This window comes from Haplochromis burtoni, unplaced genomic scaffold (genome assembly GCF_018398535.1).
Source record: "Haplochromis burtoni strain Fernald_Lab_line unplaced genomic scaffold, NCSU_Asbu1 Contig_58, whole genome shotgun sequence".
Taxonomy (NCBI): domain Eukaryota; kingdom Metazoa; phylum Chordata; class Actinopteri; order Cichliformes; family Cichlidae; genus Haplochromis; species Haplochromis burtoni.
This window is the reverse complement of record NW_024582419.1, coordinates 1,159,196-1,183,284: the sequence shown is the minus strand read 5'-3', so window position 1 is coordinate 1,183,284 and position 24,089 is coordinate 1,159,196. Positions and strand designations below refer to the sequence as shown.

At 43.8% G+C, this 24,089-nt stretch overlaps 1 protein-coding gene across 22 annotated transcripts in view; it reads left to right on the top strand.

Annotated features, from left to right (window-relative positions):
- scrib (scribble planar cell polarity protein) overlaps positions 1-24,089 on the top strand; it is a 78,509-nt gene that overhangs the window by 46,352 nt on the left and 8,068 nt on the right. For 5 of the 22 annotated variants that reach the window (XM_042220955.1, XM_042220951.1, XM_042220947.1 and 2 more), the window contains 25 exons: positions 990-1,070; positions 2,611-2,850; positions 3,212-3,322; positions 3,421-3,714; positions 3,824-4,012; positions 4,226-4,345; positions 5,566-5,622; positions 6,176-6,232; positions 7,435-7,506; positions 10,951-11,361; positions 11,814-11,885; positions 12,039-12,092; positions 12,557-12,610; positions 13,071-13,193; positions 15,234-15,284; positions 15,505-15,669; positions 17,255-17,414; positions 17,505-17,700; positions 17,783-17,872; positions 18,058-18,240; positions 18,808-18,960; positions 19,596-19,735; positions 19,844-19,881; positions 20,399-20,473; positions 22,470-22,527. In XM_042220955.1, coding sequence (XP_042076889.1) covers positions 990-1,070; positions 2,611-2,850; positions 3,212-3,322; positions 3,421-3,714; positions 3,824-4,012; positions 4,226-4,345; positions 5,566-5,622; positions 6,176-6,232; positions 7,435-7,506; positions 10,951-11,361; positions 11,814-11,885; positions 12,039-12,092; positions 12,557-12,610; positions 13,071-13,193; positions 15,234-15,284; positions 15,505-15,669; positions 17,255-17,414; positions 17,505-17,700; positions 17,783-17,872; positions 18,058-18,240; positions 18,808-18,960; positions 19,596-19,735; positions 19,844-19,881; positions 20,399-20,473; positions 22,470-22,527 — 3,244 coding nt within the window. Of the gene's footprint in view, positions 1-989; positions 1,071-2,610; positions 2,851-3,211; positions 3,323-3,420; positions 3,715-3,823; positions 4,013-4,225; positions 4,346-5,565; positions 5,623-6,175; positions 6,233-7,434; positions 7,516-10,950; positions 11,362-11,813; positions 11,886-12,038; positions 12,093-12,556; positions 12,611-13,070; positions 13,194-15,233; positions 15,285-15,504; positions 15,670-17,254; positions 17,415-17,504; positions 17,701-17,782; positions 17,873-18,057; positions 18,241-18,807; positions 18,961-19,595; positions 19,736-19,843; positions 19,882-20,398; positions 20,474-22,469; positions 22,528-24,089 lie in introns of all 22 variants that reach the window. The other 17 variants (XM_042220952.1, XM_042220957.1, XM_042220950.1 and 14 more) reach the window with 16 other exon arrangements.

Below are 24,089 nucleotides of genomic sequence, written 5' to 3'. Positions count from 1 at the left end.
TTGAGGGAGTTGTTTGGTTCCTCAGATTGAGATGTGATGGCTGCTTTATTTTTACTCGTGTGATGTATGCAACCTTCTGTCAACGTCCAAATCTGGGGAATGAAGAAGGGAATAGAGGAAAAAGACATTTTAAAAAAACATCCAAAACTGCAGACAGTGCCTCATACTATCAGTAAAAGGGTTTTCAAAAAGTGTGGTTTGAAAGTTAGGAAGTGAAGTCACATGTTTGCAGTAACAGTCTCAGTCAGAGCGAATCTGTCTTTTAACGCCGTCTATTCTGGCCACAGCGCTTACAGTCATCTCCTGGGAGACGCCGATATGAATAGCCAGCCTTGACACTCGATAGGCCTGCTGTAATTTGGATATGTATATTTGGGCCAGCACAGTGCTGCTCTGCAGCTCGAACAGCTCCAGGAGCCCACAAAGAGGGAAGGAGTCATAAACATAAGGTTTAAGCGGGTCTGACTGTAAGTCTTTCCTCCCTTTCAAAAAGCCTTTTGAAGTGGATGCAGTGACTCACCTGGTGGATGTGAATTGGTGCACGAGACTTTGCACATGCATTTGTTTACACATTCTGTTCATGTGGGACAGGCTAGCAGCTAGGCTGGGTTTTTATTGGTGTACAAACGGTGTAATGTGTCTGAGCAAAGGGGACAGCGTTTCAGCGCTCGTACTTTGTAACGAGCTGCTGGCAGTCGAGGCTTTTAATGCGTTTTAACTATTTGGCGCTGACCTGTTAATCAGTTATATGTAGAGGTTGTTTGTGTGTTGTCTGGCAGTGTGGGCTGCTAATGTGTCGAACTATGTCAATTTTGCAGCAGTCATGAAAACAAATTCAGTTTTTCTTTAAGTGCGAGCGTTTACATATAGGTCTGTGGTTTGTTGTAGCCATCGTTCGGAATGATGCCGTTGTTAGTGGCAGTATATGAGAATGTTTGAGTAAAAAATAAGTTTAAATCAGTAGTCGTCCTTGTCTTGTTTTGTTTTAGGGAATCTACATCTCTCGAATCGCAGAGGGCGGAGCGGCACACAAAGACAGCACGCTGCGTGTGGGCGACAGGGTGATCTCTGTGAGTACTACCATCCTTCTCCATCTGGACACTGTAGTGTTGACTGTGATCAAAGCAGGGCTTTCTTTACAAACAGGAATAAGTTTAGACATGAATCCCAAACAATTAGGTATCGTTTTTGTGTCGTGAGAATAACAGCGATACAACATTTTTCCTACATCTGGTAAATGCGGCATTTACTTTTTGACATTTTTGTTGCATTTTGTTCCATTTTTATTGTGAAACTGTGTCATTTGTGCCAGCATCACTGCTTTCATAAGTCAGTTTTAGGCTTTGTGTGACTGACATGGTGTTTCCATCCTGAGCATATGAATTAAGGTTATCTCATCAAAATCTCACACATCACGTCCATGAGTTAGTGATACGGTCCTCATATGAAAGTCATTCTCTATTTGGATTCGATGAAGATTTTTTATTTGCTTTAGTTAAACATTAAAACATTTAGCCTTTGCATGATCTTTCTTTTCATCCCACTCCAAGCTTTGCTTTGTGCTCCCGTATCTTTCTGCGTATTAGCAACTCTTCTGTCGCATGTTTTTGTCCGGTCACATGCACATTTGCACACTTTGTTATTTACTGTAAACGAACTGATGATGATCAGATCTGTTTCTTTACTGCACTTCCTGCTCTCTGTAATCACAGAAAAGCTTCCTGAATGGTCCTCTTTGCCTTCTTTCTGGGTTTCCTCTTTTCTTTCATTGGCTTCTCTTTGGTTCTCTTTTCCTCTCTCACGCTCTCCTGTTGTGCATGCTCACTAATGCATTGAGTACATCTCCTTGCCTGCTTGGTGGTGGGTATGGTGTTGGGGGTGGAGTGGGCCGAGCCTGTTGCTCTGCTGATTTTGTGGAACACGAGTTACCACAACAGCAGGAGCTGCAGTGTGTCAGCCCGTGGTAAGAGCTGGTACTGTCGGGTCTGTGCCGACCTCTGCTTGTCACGTTGGACTAGACTGCATGCCTAAAAGCTACCCCTATTTATTTGATCCTAAAACACACATAAACAGTAATGAAATGGTTAATCTGTGGTGTCTGACGACTTCTTGTTGCCTTTGTGGACTTAAGATCAATTTTGGAGAAGCTACACACTTCCACTGAAGTTTTAAGTAAACAAAGGCAAGAAGTGCTGAACTGATTACATGAAAAGATAGCAGCATGGGCATTCATGAGCTCACTTCAGGCAGTTTGACGAAAAATAGTTCTGCTTGCTTGCAGCTTTTCTCCCTCAGGGACGCTCTGCCATCTTAAATTGCCTGCAGCACCCCTCACTTTCCGTATAAGATCCTGCTGCTTTGTGTAGGTGTTTGGTTCTTCTTTAAATAACTCGCTTTGGTGCACTTGAAAAATCTCAGAATTACAAATCAGATCGGTTTAGAACTTAAACATTCAGTTTTCATTTTGGGTAATGAATGGAGAGAGCGATGAGAAACGACTGTTGGCAGGCTGGGTTTGTTGTCAAATATTCATCCTATGAGTAGCAAATGACCAGTGGGAGCGTCCTGGTGGGCTGACACCCTCCGCGGTTGGTTTTACTGTGAATCCAGATCAATGGTGTAGACATGACAGAGGCCAGGCATGACCAGGCAGTAGCGCTCCTTACCGGCACCTCCCCCACCATCGCCCTCCTGGTGGAGCGTGACTTGAATGCACCAGGGGGCTCTCCAGGTCAGACCCGGGCACGAGCCCACTCCCCTCCACCCCCAGAACCATCGGATTCTCCAGACCAGGACGAGGAAGGCCTCGGGAACCATCTGAGCCGGATGGAGGACGAGTATCCCATTGAGGTGAGAATTCGAGGACTGACTTGTGTGTCGAATAGTTTTGGTTTTTGTTTAGTCGTTTTAGTAGCCATTGCTGTAGAAACGTCATTGAAGCACTCAGTGTTAATGCTTGTTTATGTGGCCTCGCCTTATCCTTATTGCTGTCCAGTTCCAGAGAAGATGGTGTATGGTATGAAGGCTTGAGTAGTTAGTAGCTGTCAATAAAGCACTAATGGTGTTGTTAAATAGAAAGTTGTTTTTGATATTTATTAGACTATAACAGATGTAGATTTGACTTGTGATGTTTGAGTCGTCGTCTTTACATTCAGGCTTTAAATTATTTTTCAAATCTTCTGCTAAAGCCAATCTAACCTAATCCTAACAGGAAGTTACCCTGGTGAAGTCTGGAGGCCCTCTAGGCCTGAGTATTGTAGGAGGCAGCGACCATGCCAGCCACCCTTTTGGTATCAATGAACCTGGGGTGTTCATCTCAAAGGTATTACTGTAAAACAGGTGTATTCTTACACTTTCATCTCCTGAAAGTGACTGACATCTCCTGTTGCATGACTCCGTGACTTCACCTCATTTCTTCAGGTGATTCCTCATGGGTTGGCAAGTCAATGTGGGCTCCGTGTTGGCGACCGGATATTAGAGGTGAACAGCATTGACCTGCGACATGCCACACACCAGGAAGCTGTGCGGGCCTTGCTGGCCAACAAACAGGAGATCCGTATGTTGGTACGGCGGGACCCTTCACCGCCGGGAATGCAGGAAATCATGATCCAGAAGCAGCCTGGAGAGAAACTTGGTATCAGCATTCGCGGAGGGGCCAAGGGTCATGCTGGAAATCCTTTCGACCCCACAGATGAGGGCATCTTCATCTCAAAGGTTCTTTAGCAATCCAAAGCAACACATCTTGGCACGACTCAGCTTTAATTGAGGTTATTATCAACATGAGAAATGTGAACATGCTCACATTTTTGACTGTTTTCTGCAGGTGAGTTCGACCGGCGCAGCGGCAAGGGACGGGCGACTGCAGGTTGGCATGCGAATTCTCGAGGTGAACAACCACAGCCTGCTGGGGATGACGCACACGGAGGCGGTGCGAGTGCTCCGTGCTGTCGGGGACTCTCTGGTCATGCTGGTTTGTGATGGCTTTGACCCTGGCAAAGTGGCTGCAGTGGAGGTGAGATGACATGAACAGTCAGATTTGGATATGTACAGTTTATTATGTACAGCATGAACTTACCAAACCTCTGATCGTTCTGTCTTTATATCAGCTAATGTATATCCCTTTTTTATCATGTACCTGGCTTGAGTGTTTAACTAGAACTATAGCTTTCAGTTAAAAACATCTCCATTTTCAAAGGTTTAAACGGTACTCTGTGTTGGTTTTCAGGCATCTCCGGGTATCATTGCCAACCCATTTGCAACCGGTATTGTGCGAAAGAACAGTATGGAGAGCATCTCTTCTATAGACCGAGACCTGAGCCCAGAGGAGATGGAAATAATACAGAAGGTGTGTTTTTACTACAAGTGCACATTTTAACTTCTATACATAAACTATATATAAAAGATGGCCACTACAACATTGATTTTTGCACTCCTTACGCTCAAAGTTTAGCAGTTTATCTGGTGAATCTAAAAGTGAACTTATATGGATGAGAGGGCAGAGTGTTATCTGCTGAGACCACAGTCGCGCAGATCTAGAGTTGGTAGATCTGAGCGAGGTTACTGGCTTATGCCATGTGAAATCGATTTCAAAGAGAGCATTGAACAAAACCTTTAACCTTGTTATAGTTTTAGTCACTACCAGATTGGTGTGGTTGCCTCTAATTTGCATAGAAGACACACACTTGTCTCCAAATACTCCGTGATGAATAAACAGGCAATGGCGCATAATGCGCACCTACCAAATTATGCTTCCAATAGAATCATAAATTAGGATAATGAAGCAGGACATGCTTCAGATGCATTGCTACGTTATAACCATGCAGTGTCCCTCAGTTTCGACTCACTCTTTAACTCCAGCTTCCAAACATTAAGATGTTCAGCCTGCGGCTTCACAGCAGGATTCACTAACCATCTGGTGGCAACACAGTGGCTTCATTCTTTAATATATGGTCTATGATTTGAAGTTCATTTTGCTGCTTGAGAAGCTGCAGATTTTTTCACTTGTGCACGAGCTTCATTTTTTCATTACATTGCCATCACTGATGTACTTAAGGTCAGGTACTGATGGTGTTGATTTTAACATGCAGAATGCACTTTTGAGGCTCCTTAAAGATCCAGCAGATCCACATAAGTGCAGTGCAAAGCTGGTGTACTAACCAAAGCCGCTGCCATTCAGCGCAACCTGTGAATCGGATGTTTTATTCAGCAATTCTGCCACACCAGCACAGTGCTTCCACAGCAGTTTGGTGTTAGCAAGTGGAGTTGTACAGATTTACTCATTCTGGGCATGCACGCCGCACGTACCCATCTTTCTATCGGAGCGGCCAGAATGCGCCAGCCCAGTTGTTTATTTTGTCCAGATTCGTTTTTGGGAGGCTGCCCGTTCTAAAGGAATGCAGGGTCTGCTGGTTTATTGAATGCCATGTTTCTGCTGTTTCTCTGCACACGTTTAGCCGTAACCACGTTTGCCAGGGCTTATTTACAGAAACTGAATTGCCTCTGCTGAGCTTTACATGATGAACAGTAGCTTTTAGCATTGTAAGGTTAAATGTTGGTCTTCGTCAGGAGTCTGAGATGGTGAGAGAGACATCACAGTGGGAGCGAGAAGAGATGGAGAAAGTGGTAAGTGAAATTGAAAATCATTTGTTTTGGGAAAGGTAGAGAGCAGATTGATGAAGATGAATCAATGCAAGAAAACTCAGTTTTTCTGTGGCAGTATAGCTGAAAAGAAATTATACTGGGTCTGCAGGGTGGAGTTAGAGTCACATCCTCACGTTTGCCTGTTACCGGGTGAATGAAGCTTCCCCTCTGCACCCTGTGTGGGCATCATGTTTGACAGAACTGTTCCTGCAATGTCCCACCTTGCATGCTTTTTCTGCTCCTATAGCTGATGAATAGAATACTTTTTAATGTGTGTGGGTTCTATCCTTTCTTTCCCTTCTGTTTCTTTTTTTCACCTATCCTCTACCTTTGGTGCGTTATGTGTGATCCAAAATCATCCAATCATTCCATCTCCATACCACTTTCCTCACTGTTGTTTCTCTTCTCTCTAACACTACTTTCCTCGTCTTCCTCTTTATTTCAACCCTCATCGCATTACTGTGTGGCTGTGTGTGACTGTGTGTGTCTTCCCCTCTGTACTTCTCCTCTTCCTCCCCTTCCTCTCTTGGTGAAGGAGCGAATGCGCTTGGAGCGTGAGGAGGCAACTCGCCTGCTAGAAGAGGAGACTGAGGTGAGATACTCCTCATCAGCAGGTCCTCGGGTGAACTTCCTGTCTGCAGTTTAGACACAAATGCTAAATAAATGTGTCTTAAACTTTTATACATCTTTTTTTTAAGGGACCCAATTTAAATTGGAATAGTTGTGCTGGAGGTGCCCTGATAAGTGTCCACCTGCAAATGTAACCAAACAAAGGGTACAAACACTTAAATCATAATTGAAGCAGCTCCTAAAGGAAAAAAGAGGAAATTCCCAGTCTTCTTTTTGACTTTTAGTTTCAATTTTTAAAAAATTTAAATCCTTAAAAACAACTCAATATCATGGAAAAACCACCCTTAGATTTATGAAACGTTCACATTTATACATTTAGAGTCAGGAGTTCCAGATCAGTGCAGGTGATTTAAAAACCCTGGAATTAGGCTTATTAAACCTCATCTGAGTTCTGGATTTCTCTTTGCTCTTCAGCATCTTTAAAAAAGCGCTTTAAAAAAAGATCTCTAAACATTTAAACGAAAGCGTTTCACTTTAAGGAAAATCTACTGTGAGTGAGGTCAAATACTGACTGTGAAGCACTTTTTGGTATGAGGGACTGAGCAGCCGTTGCCCACTCGTTAAATTGAACTCTAGGTAAGGTAAATGACTTTAATCACACTGGAAATCCAACAAGAAATGTCTCAGAAAGAAGAGATGTAGTGTTATGAAAGGGAAAAAAAAGTATTGCTATAAAAAAAGCAAATTTAATGGAAATAAAACTCCTAAGAAGCTGTTTCAGCTCTAAAAGGCTGATGAGGGTTGCTACCTTTTTCCGCAGAAGGATATTATAGCTGTTAACATTATTTGTGGAGCTATTTCACGTACTGATCAAACAATAACCCAATCCACAGATTTGAAGGCTTATTTAAGCTTTATAAAACTTTTACAGCTGCTATTTCAGCTGAACATATTTGATCGTCTAGTCTACATATAATGATAGATGCAACAACCCTGAGGTTTCCTTTGATATTAGACATCAATTACATGTGTTTAAATTGTCATGCACAGCTGGAAAACTTTTAAGACTACCGAGTAGGAAAATCACTCACAGTCAGACGTACAGAAAGTGCCAGTATTGATCTTTCGCTTGATTTCTTGTATTTGTTATGTGACCACCTGCTCTTTGTAAACTGAACTTCAGTGCAGACCGTCTTACCTCTGGGTCTGTTTATTTCCCATCAGAGCATTGGCACTGGACCGCTAAAGCTCGACTACAAAACGCTAGCTGCGCTGCCCACCACGAGTCTGCAGAAGGTCAGCAGGGTGAGTTTTACTTCATGTTTGTCTGATTTTTACTTTTCAGAGTTTGTAAAAAGAAAGCAGTCTTCTTGAGTCAGCATTTTGGGAGCGGCCCATGCAGGAAGTCTCTTTAAAAGCTCAGAATAGACCCAGCGTCAGTCAGCTGGACCTCTATGAGCACTTAACACCTCCATGATCTTCACCGCAAGTCAACATTGCTGAAGACTAAACCTTGACTGCACAACACACAACAAGAGCAGAAGTAAATGAAGAGTCTTACGGGAAGACTAAAGTAATCCGGGAAGAATCACAAACGAAAGACTAAAAGAAAAACTACATAAAGTGCAGAAGATTTTGGGAATGGAAGAAGGCAAAGCCCGAAGTCAGTCTTTGTATTCTGCAAGTGCGAGAGGGGGAGCTGGTGAGATACTGGAAAGGGGACAGCTGTCCACTATCAACTGGCCTATCTGTGATATTTTAAACCTGCATCTGGTTCTGAATTGGATGGAGTCTCCCGGGTGGGTGGGATGCTGGCGGACGGGGGGTGTCGCCTAAGAGGAAAAGACAAGTGTTTTTCGGTTTGAGTTCCCAGTCTTAAGGGGAATACGTTTGAGTGAACATAGAGCTCTGTGCTTTTACCGTCCTACAGTGAGTATAACGAGTTTAACTGGAGGAAGTTTAAAGATTTAAAGCGACTCTGTTTTCTGTTTTTTCTGAGTCTTTCTGTCCTGTCTGTTCTCTCGTCACTCTTATTTTAATCCAATTTTGTCTGTAATATGGTTGTTTAAAAACATTTTTAAACAGCAAATGTTAAATAATTCGCATTAATAATGCAGCTATGTGTGAAAGTTGTAAATTAGCAGCAGTACAGGCTTTTTCTCAGTAACCTGTGAGAGTAGAACTTAACCTACATATCGTCTGCAGCTGTTCCTGCTCTGTGTGCTCGAGCTGCTCTGCACACGTGGTCCTGTTCAGACTGTACTGTAAGAACAGCGTGTTGGTTAGTTACACTCATAGTGGACCAATATTTTAAATTGAAGGGGTTAGCATCTCATAAGCCCTGATTTTGATGGTGAAACACAAGTGGGTGTGCTTCATAGCACCGCTTTGTTGTAAAAATGTTTCAACAAAAGAACAGGTGCTGCTTAAATATTAGTGATACAAGATGTGATTTATAAGAAGTTGAGATGAATTCAGACCTGAGAGCAACCTGCTAAACTGCCAATAGATAAATGTATAGAGGGCCTTGTTTTATTGGAACTGAGTGTGAAGACATGGTTGTATTTCCCATTTGTTGGTGTTTAAATCATCCTCTCTCTACTGTTCCTTCATAATAAAACCTTTCTATAATAAATATAAAAATAAAAAGGGTGGTTTAACCAAATTCCTAGAATTTTCCAAGAAGTTTATCCCGATTTTTAACTTAGGTTTACAAAGGTTGAATTTTGACGTTTATATTTGACATCAATTTTTTGTGATGTTGCCTAACGTATCCTATTAACGGCCCTAACCGATCCAAATTTTTAGAGTAGGGAAAACTAGTAGTGTTGTACTCCAGAAATTCCTGACTAAAAATGTGTTAGACCCATTCAGATGTCATTTAAGATAATCTGATACTTTCTGTTAGTAAAACTTTTTATTGGTAAATATGTATTTGGTTTTTAAGGACATCCCAAATCCTGATTAATGGAGCTATCATTTAATTTTACACAGAAAACATTTTCCATAAATTTTGTTCTGGCACTTCAGACTCTGCTTTCTGTTACTGATTCATGGCATTCACTTAAAGCCGTGACTGAAGTGTTTAAACGCTTCAGTTCCCAGGTTGCTTTGGACTTCCCAGACAGCTCAGCGCGTTGGCATGCCGGCGAACGAGCAGCCTGACTTTGCTCTGTCACAGCCGGGCCCCAGCTGTCCCTCGCAGTCGGTGTCGGTGCCAAAAGGGCACTCGTTCACATTCCACCTCGCTGACCCTCATCGCAGCGCCGACTCTGACAGTACAGAGCTGCCTTGCTGCTTCACAATGCTCGCTGTATTCTTAGTGTGGCTATTTCGATTATCACCAGACATGTCAAGGCCATGTGGGATAAATTCCACTGCAGTTTGTCTGAACTGACCTGAAGATTTTTAACGATTTTAAGGTCTTAAGTATGTGAAACAGAACATGGCCGAGATTCGGTTTCAGAGTGAACGTTGGTTTAAAATCTGCGTATTCTCTCAGCTGTGACACGAGCAGTAGTCGTCACTGTTAAGTACAGGAGGAGCTGAAGGTGTGCTGGAGCCCGAATGTCTCACTGGTCTGATAATGTTTATTTAAAGCACATGCTAGGAGTGTGGGCTGCGGCGAGTCTTGAATGATGGCCGCTGGGAAACGTATCTTAAAGGCTTTGGGAAAACTCTTTTTAGCACCAAGACGCTTCTCTGTCGAGCTCATCTCACGTTTTAGAGAATGTATCAGATACTACATGAATGTACGTATTCAGTGTCCACATATTGTATTGATTGTGCTTAATTAGTTTCAAGCTGACCCTAAAAAGCGAGTTTTAGTATCTTTATTAATTTTTTTTGTGGTCATAATGTTAAAATATTTTGATGACAAATGAGTCATTCATGCAACCTTCTATTTAAGCACAATGAATATAATATATATCTCATTACACAAGCAGAAAATTATGTGTTTCTTTGTGTTTTCATTCAGTTTAGTCTTCTAACGACTGGCCCTTTGGGTCATTCACCATAAACAGCATCTTCATCCACTTCTTTCTAACAATGAGTTCAGGATCAAAAGCAGGGCTTAAATGACTAAGCCCTAATCCAAAGTCCTTTTAGGGTTTAATAGCAAATATTTAATAGAAAAATCTATTTGATTGGCGGCTTTAAGGGTTAGAATTGATCAATATAAGTGCATCTTATCCTGTAAGTTTAATCCTATCAAAAGTTACACATTTAAAATTTTAAAAAACTGGTATTTTTATTATTGTTTATAAACCAGTCATGACCCATCTGGTGTACCTGTAACTGGGAGATTGATTAATCTGTAATATTTTGAAAATAATAGTTGAAGTCCTACAAACAGGCCACTAATGTTTTTTATGGAGCTGCTGAGTTGGCACTTCTATTGGAGGGAAATTAAAGATGAGGAGAAGATCATTGCACTTCCAGTACCTGCAAAAACCAGTTAGTCTGTGCAGGGGGGGGGGGTGAGTGAACCTGAGATCACATACAGTTAAAATTTTAGAGTTACAAATTTAGTTTTCTGCTGTTGAAATTGGTACCCCTTGGTCTCTGCAGTAACTTTAGTGAGAACAGCCAAACCTGTGAGGAGGGAATTGAGGTGGTAATCAACTTGTTTTGTCGTTTAATCTAACTGAGAGCAGCTTCCTTTCTTCTCTGTATTCTGGAGTTCCTGTCACTGGTTTACTGTCTGTCTGTCCCCCTCTTTCCTCTGCTGCTGTGCAGTTTTCTGTCACTCTGACTGATCCTATGGAGGCCCCCGTGCAGGCCCAGTACACAGCTCCTTTAAAGCCCCTAGGCTTTGGTTTAGATGAACCCTCTAAGTCCCTCAGCCACTTGGACCCTGAGTCCAGCTCCAGTCTGAACTCAGACCCCAGCTATCTTCAAGGATCCCATTTCTCCCCTGATGGAACCTCCACCCCCCAGAGTACTGGCTCCACGACACCTCTTAATTCATCCCTTGCACCTGAAGAAGAGGAGTGCCTGGTGGACTCTCAGTCGATTTGCTTCAGCGAAAACCCTTTCTTGGTGGCTAATCGCAGAGGAAAAGGTCTTCCTCCTGGAGAGCAGATCCTGTCGGGGCCTCCGGTGGGCTACGGCAGACAGGGGCAGCTGCAGCCCTGGCTGTTCAGCAAGGCAAGAGAGACACCCGCCTGAGTGTGGTGTGGAGGCAGCATGGTGTGTTAACAGAAAGCTGCACTCTGAGATAAATACTCTCAGTTCGATGATTCATGTGAAAGAATTTTTTCTCTCTCTAGGACGCTCTTTGGCCAATTCATTCATATTAATCCTGTTTTAATAACAACCAGCTGAACAGTTGCATGTTTTTACTGTGAGCACAGAGCTTGTGGCACCTCGTGAGGTATTTGTGAGTCTGTGATGAGGATCGACTGGAATGTCTGAGCCGACAGCTGTGAGGAGGAGGAGGAGGGTCACGAAGGAGCACGGCACAGAAAAGCGCATGTTTAGGGAGGCGTAAATTCACAGCTGGACTAAACAGTTTTTTGTTTTTGTTTTGTTTTCTGCTCTGTGTTTTCAGTGAAACTGAGCGGCTGTTAAATTTGTGTCCTTACTTTTTGTTTTTCCAGGCGCCTTCCTCTGATTTCACCAGGACAGAAAGCCCAATCAGGGAAGCCCCTTACTCTCCTACTATCCAACCGGTAAGTGGCTCTTAAACCCAGCTCTTCTATTATTTATCGCCTGCTCTCATACCAATTTTTTTAATTAATTTATTTTTTTATCCCTTTTCCATGAGTCACTTGTAGCTCTTTAGAGGAGGTATTTGACACTTTGACCTCTCCTCCCACCCTTAGCCCAGCCACCACTCCTCCAACAGCTCCCTGTGTGCAGGCAGGGAGACCCGCTTCGTAAGTGGGGCATGCGGCCCTTTCAGCGCTGGCCTGGATTTCTTTTTTAACTCACGCTGCTCTGAGCTCTCTGACAGTAAAACATAACTAGCTGAGTGGTCTGAAAAGCATGCGACTGCTTCTCCGCAGCCAGCTGATTACTCATGGTTTGCCTCATGCAGACTGGAGAAATAGATCTACTGACCAGCTATGGCTTAATATCTTCTCACTGGGTGATCGTTTTTGTTCCCCCCTTGAGCTTTATCAATCTGCGTTGCATATTACGACCGCTGTCCCACATTTGGTGATCATATTAGCTCAAGGTAAACTCTGGTGGCTTCGAGTTTTCTGAAGAGTGTCTTTATGTGGCCTGGCATCATCCTAAAAAAGCCCCTTAAGTTTACATTTAGTGATTTTATTCACTGTGCTGCTGATCCATGCATTTCTGTGTCATTGTCATGGCTTTGTTTTAATTTTCGTTGCAGGCAACTATTCATTACACCTCCACTCCCACTGTCAAGGACAACCCCTCATCATCAGTGAGTGTCTCCAGAGCTCAGAAATAGCTGTTTTAGGATGATGTATTTTGCAGTATAAGAGTTTGTGTCCGTTTAACCACATATATGAAGCTATTTATGGTCTTGTATTTGATAGCCTACTGGTCACTATACAGGTGGGTGCTAAAGTGATGTGAACAGTTAAATAAAGTCTAAAATCTAAACATATATATTTCTTACATACAGTCTAGCCAGTATAGTAATGCATGCTAAAGTGCTAAACAGACCCTTAAAGTCTCTTTAGGTGCTCAGAATTGCCACGCCTGAAGTAGCTCTGGAGGAGGCGAAGCTTGATGTTAATTATATTCTATAAAATCTGCAGACATGCTCAGATGTATTTCACTCATCAACTCCACCCACTTTTCATTCATTCTAATTAAACTTCATCAACTCAAGCAACAGTTCACTTATATTTTACTATCAATATTTGTTTTCCTTCCAGACGCGACCAGGTGCCATCCAGCCAGTGGGGCGTGTTCGGCCCAGCAACTCGCCCGCCACACCAGACGGCCACAGCCCCAACCCCTTTCAGCATGGCCCCTCCCCCTTCAACTCCCAGACCTCTGTAAGACCCCTCACCACCACGTAGGGCTGTTCTCTCTCTCTGCTGTTGGCGTCCGTGCCACATGCTGTGACTACACAGCCTAAAAAATAATGATAGTAATAATACTAAAACAGTGCAGCAGTTACAGGTAATTATGGCACACAAATGAGCTTCCAAAGAAGTTAAAACCAAATCTGAAGTGTTTGAGTGCACAGGGGAGCTGAGTGTGTTCAGCCTCGGGCACATCTTGAGGTTGTAATTATTTGAGCTCTACCTGAAGACTCGACCCAGGATAACTCCTAAAAGTTAACCGCCTCACTCATTTCATTCTATCAGCAAGTAGCTCAAGTGGATCAGAAAATACTGATGAACCTATGATTTCATCTCACGTCTTCCTGATTGTTTTATAAAGTTGCTCATTGACGGGAGAAATCTTCCATTGCTTTGAACTCTCCAAGCCCTACTGTCTGTCTTTTTTGGCATACTCCCTCCTCTCTCACATGAAACCAGCTGCCATGCTCTTCACCTGTTCTCCTCCACAGTCTTCTTCAACGTTGCTGGTTTTTTTCATAGTCTGTCCTCTCCTCCATGTCTCCGTCTGTCTGTCCTCCCCCCCCGCCTCCTTTACCATATCGACCTCTCCCACCCTCCCTCCGTGACCCCCTCCCCACGCTGCAGCCTCGCGCCCCCTCCCCCTCCTCGCCCGACGAGTTTCCCATGAATGTCAAGCAGGCATACAAGGCGTTTGCCGCCGTGCCTCGCTCACTGGCAGTGCTGGAGCCGCCGCAGGTAGGCCGTGCTGTCCGGACTCAACCGGGTCACTACAACAACACAAGCATGCTGTGCTGCCTGGTTGGTCTCGTGCCGCATCCTCCTGACTGGAGCAGGCTGCGCTAAGTGAAGCCTGCGCCTTGTTGGGGGGGCCTGTGACGTGCTGTGACGTGTGGAATGCCTTCGTTGCCATCATCTGTCATATTGGTGTTGACTCTCGATCCATCCATCCGTTCATGTGTGGCTCGTGTACTAATATTCAGTCACATTTATTTAAAAATATATTACACCCCTGTGCAATATCGCTTAAATGTCAAATGATTAAAAAGTGCATTGTCTCTGTCCTTTAGCAAAGTAGTTTTCCATCCCTGACTGATTGCCTCCCTGAGCCTGGTTGTGCTGGAAATTTCTCCGCTTGCTCATAGGTGGTCTATGAGTGCCTTATAGGTCATATGATTGTTGGGGTTTTGTCTGTTTTCTTTGTATTATTGGAGGGTCTTTAACACCTTGAGGCAACTATTGTTGTGATGTGATGCTATATAAATTAAATTGAAATTAACTGAATAGTTTTTGCCAGTCGTGGTTTGCAAACTAAATTAATATAAATATATATTGTAACATTAGTGATGAATTGTACATGGAGATGGTTTAATACCCAGCAGGGTGCTTCATAAAGTGCCTCATGGGATGAAGGTCACCCAAACTTGGTCTTCTTGAAAATATGTAGCATAATTAACCTAACATGCAAACACTAAATGTCAACAAAAGAACACACATTGAACGCAGTTATAAGGCTGCTGTTCAGTACTCAGTTGAACTGTTAAATGCACAAATGTACACGATTGTGGGATTTTTATAAAACATTTTCTGTAGTTTCTGTCTGTATTTAGAAATCGGCTGACAGTTATTTGCAAACCTTCACCAGACTTTGTGACTATAGCAATTGTTCTGGAGACAGGTTGCCTCCCACCAGGGCCTAGTGGGAGGCAACCTGTGGCATCACCTTGTGATCAAAGTGGACAGCAAGGTTTTCACTTTCTTAAAAATCCCAGGTGTGCTGAGTTCTGTCTCAGCGATCACACTCTACTGTGTTTGTTTTTCATTGTTCATCTTATTAGCAATGTAGTTACACTTTTCAATCATTTGACGTGATATTGCAGGGGGGTGTGCTGACTCCTGTACGTCCTGTGTATCTGTTAATCGGTCTGCCTGTCCTCTGTAGTCATTTCAGTCCTGAGTCATTTTTGTGTCCTTCATGTTGCTAACACTCATTTCTTGCACTACCAACAGGACCTTTATGGCACAAGGAACAACTTCCAACCAAAGCAACCTTCTCCAGAGGTGAGTAAACATATCACAGGTGTCTGCTGTACCACGTTGACCAGAAAATAAAGACAGCAGTTGTTTCTAGACATTTAGTTTCTAAAAGTCCCCCTCTACAGTTTCATTATATTTGGGTCAATATGGTGTTTAAGATGTGAGTATTGAAGCTGTAGCTTTGCACATCTGCTCAAAGCGTGCTGCACTGATCATCTGGTGATGACCTGTGTGGCCTTTTCAGCCTGATTTGAACAACGAGGTGTTTGATGACACCGATGGTCGGGAGGGAGCTGGCGAGGGTCTGACCGGCAAGGTCTCCCCTCGGCAACCCCTCTTATCAGACCGTCGTGAGTATATGAGCTTTGCAGCAGTGCCGCGCCGCTCCACGCCTTCCATGGACCTGCAGGTACCCACCGCCTCCAACACAGCTAGAGCATCCCTGTGCTCATGTGCTTGGCTTGACCGGTGGTGGGGTCTGTGCTCCTACAGGTTGGAGACAACTATGCTACTTCTGTCAGGAATTGGGAGCGTCAGTTATTTGATGTGATGCAGCTTAATGGTGCTGGGTAATATTTTATGGCTGTTCTTTTTTCGTCCTCCTTGGTCTGAGATGCTTTTCTTGCATCTTTAACGACATCTTTTGACCTTCTTGCGAATGTCTCTGCAGCTTTAATTAGTCGGAATTAGTGCTGCGAGGACTTTCTATGTGTAGATGATCCTGCATTTAACATCTTCCCAGACACCAGAGTTTGTTTTTTTTTGTTTGTTTTGTTTTCCTTGTGCTTTTGCGTTATCACAGAAAACGAACTCTAACATTTGTTCTGTTCAGCAGTAGGGCTGTGCGATATGACCAAAATCTCATATCCCGATATAAGAATTCTATCATCTGATAATGATATAAATCACAAAAATGTAACATTTTCTGTAAATTCTGTGAATCTCGGGCAGCTCGACTTGCGGGAAGTGTTTCCAGCTGCAGTCGAGTGTTTTAACCGATGCATGAAACTATACATTTTCAGACATAAGTTGTAACGGCCGCCGTTTTCTTTGTGAGTATTTATTACACGGCGTGCTGCGGGGAAAAGCCTGTTCTAACGTTTGAGTCTAAGGTCTAATTTTTAGCACCTGGCGGCTCTTTTTTAATTCTCATCCGTAAATAATCTGCTCTTTCACGTGATTTAGTTTATTTTGAAAAGTCTCAACAGGATCTTGAGCTTTATTGTGAAAGGTTTATGTGGAACATAAACAAGCGGACATGCGATGGTGTTACCGTCGCATAAAAACAGCCACTTGTCCGTCCGTAGTGTGGTTATATAAAATATAAGAGAAAGAGAGAACTTTAAGAAATTAATATCGCCACTACAGTGACCATCAAAACGATGAAAAAAACATAAATAGTTTATTTTGCGACTCCACGAAACAAACGATCGCGTAAAATGAAACGATAGACGTTTTTATATCGTCATCCGATATATATCGTTATATCGAACAGCCCTATTCAGCAGGATAATTTTCCACAAGTTGACACCACTGTTATGATTTTTGAAGCATAAATGCAATTGCAACAACTTAAAGTGCCAACACGGGGTGGAAGGGAACTAAACCACAGCTGCATGACCTGAATTTCACCACAACCACTAACCTCCTGTGTTCATTGTAATAACTTTAAAAGTCCTTGTCGTCTCATTTAGCCACTTCTCTGTGGGATATTTACTGGGGTGTTGTATATTTTAGAATAAAATCTGTGGAACTGTGACGTTAACCAGACATCTTATTTCAAGCATCTAACCAAAAACCTTTATAGATTTAGAGACGAAGGAACCTGATGTGCAACAATGCTGACTCGTGCAGACTTCAGCATTCAATCTGCAGCACTATACGAATGTTATTATAATATAATTGCTTTTTCAGTAGGGAAAAATGCAAGCGCTCTAATTTCAGCATTTATCGCTTCTAATTTTGTTCATTTTGTCCTGATTTTGATGCCACAGAGCCCAGTATTTGGTGGTAAGCACAGCCCAGAGCAGCGCTCTTTCAGGGACAGACAGAAGTACTTTGAGATCGACGTGAAGCAACAGACGCCAGAAAAACCCAAGCCTCGAGTCTCCCTCGTCGGGGAGGATGACCTCAAGAAGATGAGGGAGGAAGAAGGTTTGTTTCCTGAGTGTCCTTCTTAGCCACATGCAGCTAAGGAATGTGTTCAAATCAGTGGAGTGTGTTTACATGATAATCTGTTACCAGAGAGGAAGTTTGAGCAGCGAGCGCGGGAGTACTTACTGGATGATGACGACGAGGATGAGGATGAGGAGGACCTGGCCAAGCAGGTGGCACAGATGAAGGCCACCGGAAAGGTGTTGCTGGATGGAGTGGAGTACAAAGTGGAGCCGGTGTCCACCCCATCGCAGCACTGCTCCACACCGCCAAACTACAGCTCAGGGTGAGAAGCTGTGTTAGACGAATCTATTTTTCTTTACACTTTCTTCCGCACACTGAAGACTAATTGTTCGCTTTGCATGAAGGCCTTCTTCAGTAGATGGCAAGGGAGACTCTCAGAGGAATTCATTGGAGGACAGCTTCAGGCTGGAGCAGAGGCCCAACTCAATGACTGGGTAATTACAACACACAGGACAACATGTTTACCTGCTGTTAGCCACTGATCACACTCCTCGCGTCATCCTCCCAGTGCGGTGGTCAGTTTAAGCTGCAGAATTTTCAATTTCTCCCTCTGATGACTGAGTGGGTTCAGAGTTCAAAGCCTAGAAACCAAACTAACTGCACCCGTCTATCCCATCAGTCTCGTCCCAGCCTACCCCGGGGAGTCAGCAGCTCCCATCCGAACAGCCAAAGCAGAGCGCAGACACCAAGAGCGACTTCGTATGCAGAGCCCCGAGCTGGCCGTGGCACCTGACAAGGACCTGTCCCCTGCAGAGAAACGAGCCCTGGAAGCCGAGAAGAGAGCAATGTGGAGGGCAGCACGGTAATACAACCATGCCACACGTTAAGCAAGGATAAAAAAATAAGTAGAATGTAATGCTTTCAGGGCTAAACTTCGATTTGTGGATTTATTTCAGCAGTTTTTGAGTAACAGGAGACTTAACTTGGATGGTAACTTTGGAAGACGGCAGCATCCACACGCAAAGAAAAATGCGTACCGAAGGAAACCAAGGATCAGACCAGACCTTTATAGTTCTTTAGGGTTAGAGACACTTCTGTCCCACGTTTCCTGTTACAGTTTGTCAAGCTAGTAAATAAAAGGCTTCAAGAAGTTACTTTATGTCAAAGCAAACGTAAATTCTCGGTAGATTTAGTTTAGTGACTATCCTGCGTGTGTGGTCTGTCTCTGTCTCACTGTTACTGTGTCTAAAAATTGTCTTATTTATCATTTCTGGCTCTCCTACTTATATTGGTGTTTTACCTTCCATTCTTTGGTTTTCTTCTCTTTGTCTGTGTGCCTTTCTTCCTGTCCTCCACATTCCTCCGTCATCCTGGCGTACACTTTTTTTATTCCACTCCCTCCCTCTCTCTGTGACCTTGTGGGGCACAGGCCCTATGGCCTAGAGGAGGATGTTAGGCAGTATGAGCAGGACCTGGCTAAGAGGCTCTACCAGGCCCGAGTGAGGGCATCTCAGGGCACGGCCGCGGCACCCCAGCCCCCCACTTCCTCCTCTACCTCCTCCTCTGCAGCCTCCCAGCTCAGGTCTGCTCCTCGGCCCCGGCCGCCAGGGCCAGATGCACGGCATCGTGGGGTTGTGCTGGGGTGCTTTGATATTTGGGGTACTTTGCTAGAGGCCGAGTTCGGAAAGGTCCAAGCAAGCACTCGCAGCAACACTGACAGTGCTTCCGCTGCCTTTCCAGTGCCGTACTGCTTCTGCACGTCTCTGCTGTTTCCCATCTCCAGCTCCTTTTGGTTCCCGCCTCTCTTTTCTTTTCTCTGTCTTGTCTTCCACCCTCGTTCTGCAGAACTCTTCGTTTTCATTTGTGCCTTGCTGTTCTTTTTGTACAGTTACTAACACGCGATCCGCAGTAAGTACGCAAGCTTTCTGTGAGCTGAGGGAACGCCTACTAGCAGTAGGTGGTCCCTTTTCCTGGAGTGCATCCTTAATTTTTGCTTTGAAATTACATTTATTTTATTTATTTTTTCTTAATCCCTGCAAACCAGGACAAGGAACACCCCCAAAATAGCAGTGATTGGCCTGCACCCACCCGTAGTGGTGTGCATATGTGTGTGTGAGAGAGAGACAGTGTCAGTTTTTTGTCTCCCTATTTCTGTAAACGTTGGACTTTATTAAATGCCTTTGAATATTTGTTTGATTGCGGTCGTTCCTCCTGCAGAATGAAGTCTCTGGAGCAGGATGCACTGAAGGCTCAGATGGTCATCGCCAAGTCTCGGGACGGGAAGAAACGTGGGACACTAGATCAACTGACAGAGTCACCCTCGCCTGCACCAACACCCTCTCCCACTCCTATGGAGGGTAAGAAGCTGCTGCTAAAGGAAACTGTGTTTGTCTTTTCACCTAAAAAGCTCATTTTCCACCCGTTTTTTCTACCGGCTTAAGTACATTTCTTTGTCTGTTTGGCAGAGCTCAGTCCTCGAGGATTAACCTCGCCCGGCAGGCTGGTAAGACTTAATCCTGAATTTCAGTTTCTTATTGACTGATTTCATTGTTGTTTTTCCCCCACTTGCTAGTTTGTACTGACTTGGAGAGCTTGAGTCGTCATAATATTTAAAAAAAAAAAAAGCTGTAACACTTACTTTACAGTGTGATTTAATTGAATAAAGGAAACCGTCAGGCTCGTTTGTTCACAAGCTGGAGGAGGTACATTTGCATCAAAATACATTGACATGAATCCACCATCTTGCTCATTGCCACTCTATCCAATCAGAGCTGAAAACACACACACTGCTCTCCCATCAATGCCACAGCTGGCTGTTTAAATCACCCATTTGCCTCTCTGCCCTCCACTTTCCCTCTTCCATTTTATTCTGTCTTTTCCTCTTATTCCCTGACTTTTTCCCCTCTTCCGCTGTGTTTTCTCCTTTCTATACTTTGTCCCACTTCCTCCATTTTCCTCTCTTTTGTTTCCCTTATTTCCCCTCTTCTCCCTCTGCTCATTCCTGTTTGCTATCCTTCTAGTCCGTGTCAACAAAGAAGTTTGACTACCGACAGTTTGCTGCCATTCCTTCTTCCAAACCCGTATACGACATCCAGGTATTGGCTGCATGCCGATCTCCGGAGGCATCAAGCCTCCTCCTCCTCCCTCCCTCCCTTCCCTGGCTTTCCCGTGCTGCCTCTTCCGTCTAGTTTCTGTTAATCCGGAGGCCTCCCTGTGACTGCAGTCTAGGTTGTCGCTCAGTCATCGATCCGTGCTCTCTCTCCTATTCGTGGTGTGGCTCACTAACTCTCACCTGCACAATGAAGGCGGACTTTTAATCTAAATAACAGCACACCACATCAGCCTCCCTCCCTCCCTTCCTGCCTCACACCCGTGACTCACAAATGTAACAGCATCTTTAGCTGTATCCATTCACATCTATCTATCTATCTCGCAGCCAACTAATCGGTCGCAAACATTAACGCTCAGCAGCTGCTGGGATGCAGACAGGTCTTTGATCCCACTAACATGGGTGGAAAACTTTGCATCTTATTCACTCTCACACTCACTGCCATCAGTTGTCTTGTTCCACGCATGGGTTGAACATCATGCAGAAGAATGACATGTCCTTCTTGACATTTCCTCTCACCTGCGCTCATCTCATCTCATCCGCTGATCTTCTGTGCTCTCAAGAGGATAACGGTTCCGTTTGTATCTGTCTGTTTGGGGAAGAGTTAATTTCCTCCCGTGTGGAGGAAGAGAGGGGAGAAGCAGGGGAATCTTGGTGTAGAGGTGGAGCAGCAGCGCTTGTTTGCAAGTGGTCGTTTATTTCTGAGTCGAATATCCGTCGTCTGTGACACCGCTGTCTGGGATATTTATGGATATTACAATTTCGATTTTCAGTTTGTTTGTTTCCTGCACGGTCGTTTAAGCCTTCGGGGGTTTCCAAACCTATCTTCAATCTTCACAGAGAACAAATTATTCGCAGTTGTAGTTATTCCTTGACTTTATAGTGGCTGTGAACTGAACCCTCCACTGCAGTATATTATATATATATACTTAATATAAGGCAAATTCCAATTTTGAAGTGTCAGGCAATGATTTTTACCTTTTTTGAAACAAGATGTCACAGATGAGGGTTGGATCTGACAGGCCTTTGCTCCCCATGTGCTCAGACTTTGCTGCCCACGACCTTGCAGACTGGGAACACCCGACAATAGCTGCAGTTTTAGAGATCCTCTGACCCAGTCGGTTAGCCAGCAAATTTTGTCCTTTCAAACTCACTCAAATCCTTACATTTGCCCATCTTTCCTGCTTCTATATCATAATGTTATCTCTGATCAGTGTATACTGTCTTCGATCCCTGCAGACAAATTCAGTAGCTTTTAAAATGAAATTTACATGATGTCTACGTCGCAGCTGTATTTAAGTCAAGCGTGTTATCCGGCCCCTGAACAGAAGAACGCGTTGTACACTGATTGGTTGAGTCCCCCGCCTCCCAAAGTGGAGTGGAGATATAAAGGGAAGCCTTCACAGCTCGTATCATGGAATAACTCCAACCACAGCTAAGTCTGTGTTTGTGCATCATCTGAAAAACGTCTGAGCCTGTCATGTGTGTTGGCTTCAGTTGAGTGACACATTAAATTCTTTGTGTAGAGTGAATAAATAGATAAATCACTTCCAAGCATGATCAATTTAATTCAAATTAAGCAACAGATGACTCCTTACAGTTCTGCTTGTTTTTTTTCTTTGTTTTTCCCCCGTTGTGCATCGATGCATTAGTGCTGTTTCTCTGTTTGTCCTCTCTTTTGTGGGTGTGTCCACCTGACACAAGAAACCTCGACGCCAATGACTTAATCGACGCCCTCTTCTTTAACACGCCCGTTTCTCCTGGGGGGAGTAGTTGAGTAGATGTACTCTGGCTTTGTGGCTCTGACAGATTAGGAGCTTCAGTGCTGCCTGCTAAACTGCAGAGAGCAGCTGACATGTTTCCTGACAGTCTCCTACCTTGCCAGCCCCACTACTCACCTGGTGAAGGCTTCCCCTGGGCTACAGGCTATTAAACCCCAGAGTCAGTCCCTGTTAATAAGAGTCTCTTTTTATTTCTTTCAGTCCCCAGACACAACTGACACAGACTTAAAGTTCATCGATGACGGCTCCAGTAACCCAGGTACGTGGTGCTGATTGTTACGCCCTGAACTGTACCAGAAACCTCATTTATTTGTATGCATGGGCTTCTTCCTGTTTCTGACTTTCAAAATAAAAGTCTTTGACACAGAGTGCGACTACTGTAGTAGCGGGAATTCTTGCTGATAAACAATGAAAAAAAGAGCTTATGTCAAAAAATTTGGCAGATAACAAGATTTTAAAAAAGTCTTGTCTTTGGATTTACTTCTAAGAAGAAAACTAAAATTTTAGAAAATAACTTCAAATAAGTAAAAATATTGAGACAATAACTCCAAACTTTTACTTATGAAACACAAAATGATTGTTTTCAGTGTCAGAAACAAGCTGCCTAACCAGTGTATTGAGCCACAGTAAGAAATCAGCTGTAAGATAAAAGCAGACTTCTTTGAGGTATCAAGCAAAATATATAGTTTTATTTCTGTATAACAAAGATATTGATGTGACTAGGGATGGGTACCGGTGTCCGGTGCCATGATGGCACCGGTTCTGACATAAACGGTAGTAACCAGACCGAAAAGCAGCGCACATTTCGGTGCTTTTTTTCCTGAGCTGTGATACACTTTAGATTCTAGCCAATCATTTTACGTTTCCGAGGATAGTAGGCGGGGCCAGGTACGTACGTTCTTTTAGAGCAGAGCTACAGATTAAAAATGCCCAAGGCGAAGCGGTGAAAAGTCTGGCTGTACTTCACAGCAAAAGATGCAAACTCAGCAGCAACAAGTGCTTTAAGCTGATACTGTGATACTGTCAAAGGAGGTAACACCAAGATCCGATGAAACACCTGGCGACGCATAGCGTTTTTTTTAAAAGCCAGAAATGCGCCGTATTTGATAGCTTGCTGCGAGACCTCACACCGAGCACATCTACTGCGGGTGTGGTGCCTGTTATCGGACCCGGAGTTAGCAACATCCCCCAAAAACCCGAAGAGGAGAGTCCTGGCCCCTAGCCCTGCCAGTGTAGCAGAAATGATGACGGATGATGATGGCAGCAGCAGCCGTTCTTCTCTGCGTGAGTAGCTTAATGTTGTTCGTGTGTAATTTACGTTGAGTAGGCTAACCACGTTATTACATTAATGCATGTAAGGTGAACTAGCAAACATCATCATAGCTACATGCGGCTGTCTTCTTGTTTGATGGCAGATACTCCCTTCACCCTGGCAAAAAGGCTAAAATGACCAAAGAAAAAGTGGAGAAACAGTTAAACATGAGAGGTTTTTGGACAAAGTTTGTGTTTTTTCCATTGTTTAAGCACTGCTTCCAGCCAAGAGTGATGCCATATATGCCCCATAGCTGCAGAAAAGGCTAACATTGTTATCTTTTTACAAAAAAACAGCTGAACATGAGAGGTTTTTGGACAAAGTTTGTGTTCTCCATTCTTTAAGCACCGGTTTGAGCACCGTTTAAGCACCGGCACCGTTTCAAAAGTATCGGTTTGGCACCGGTATCGGATAAAACCTAAACGATACCCATCCCTAGATGTGACCGTAATATTCTGATGTCACATAATGATAGTACAGTCATTTTAATCCAACACCGCCAAGAAAAC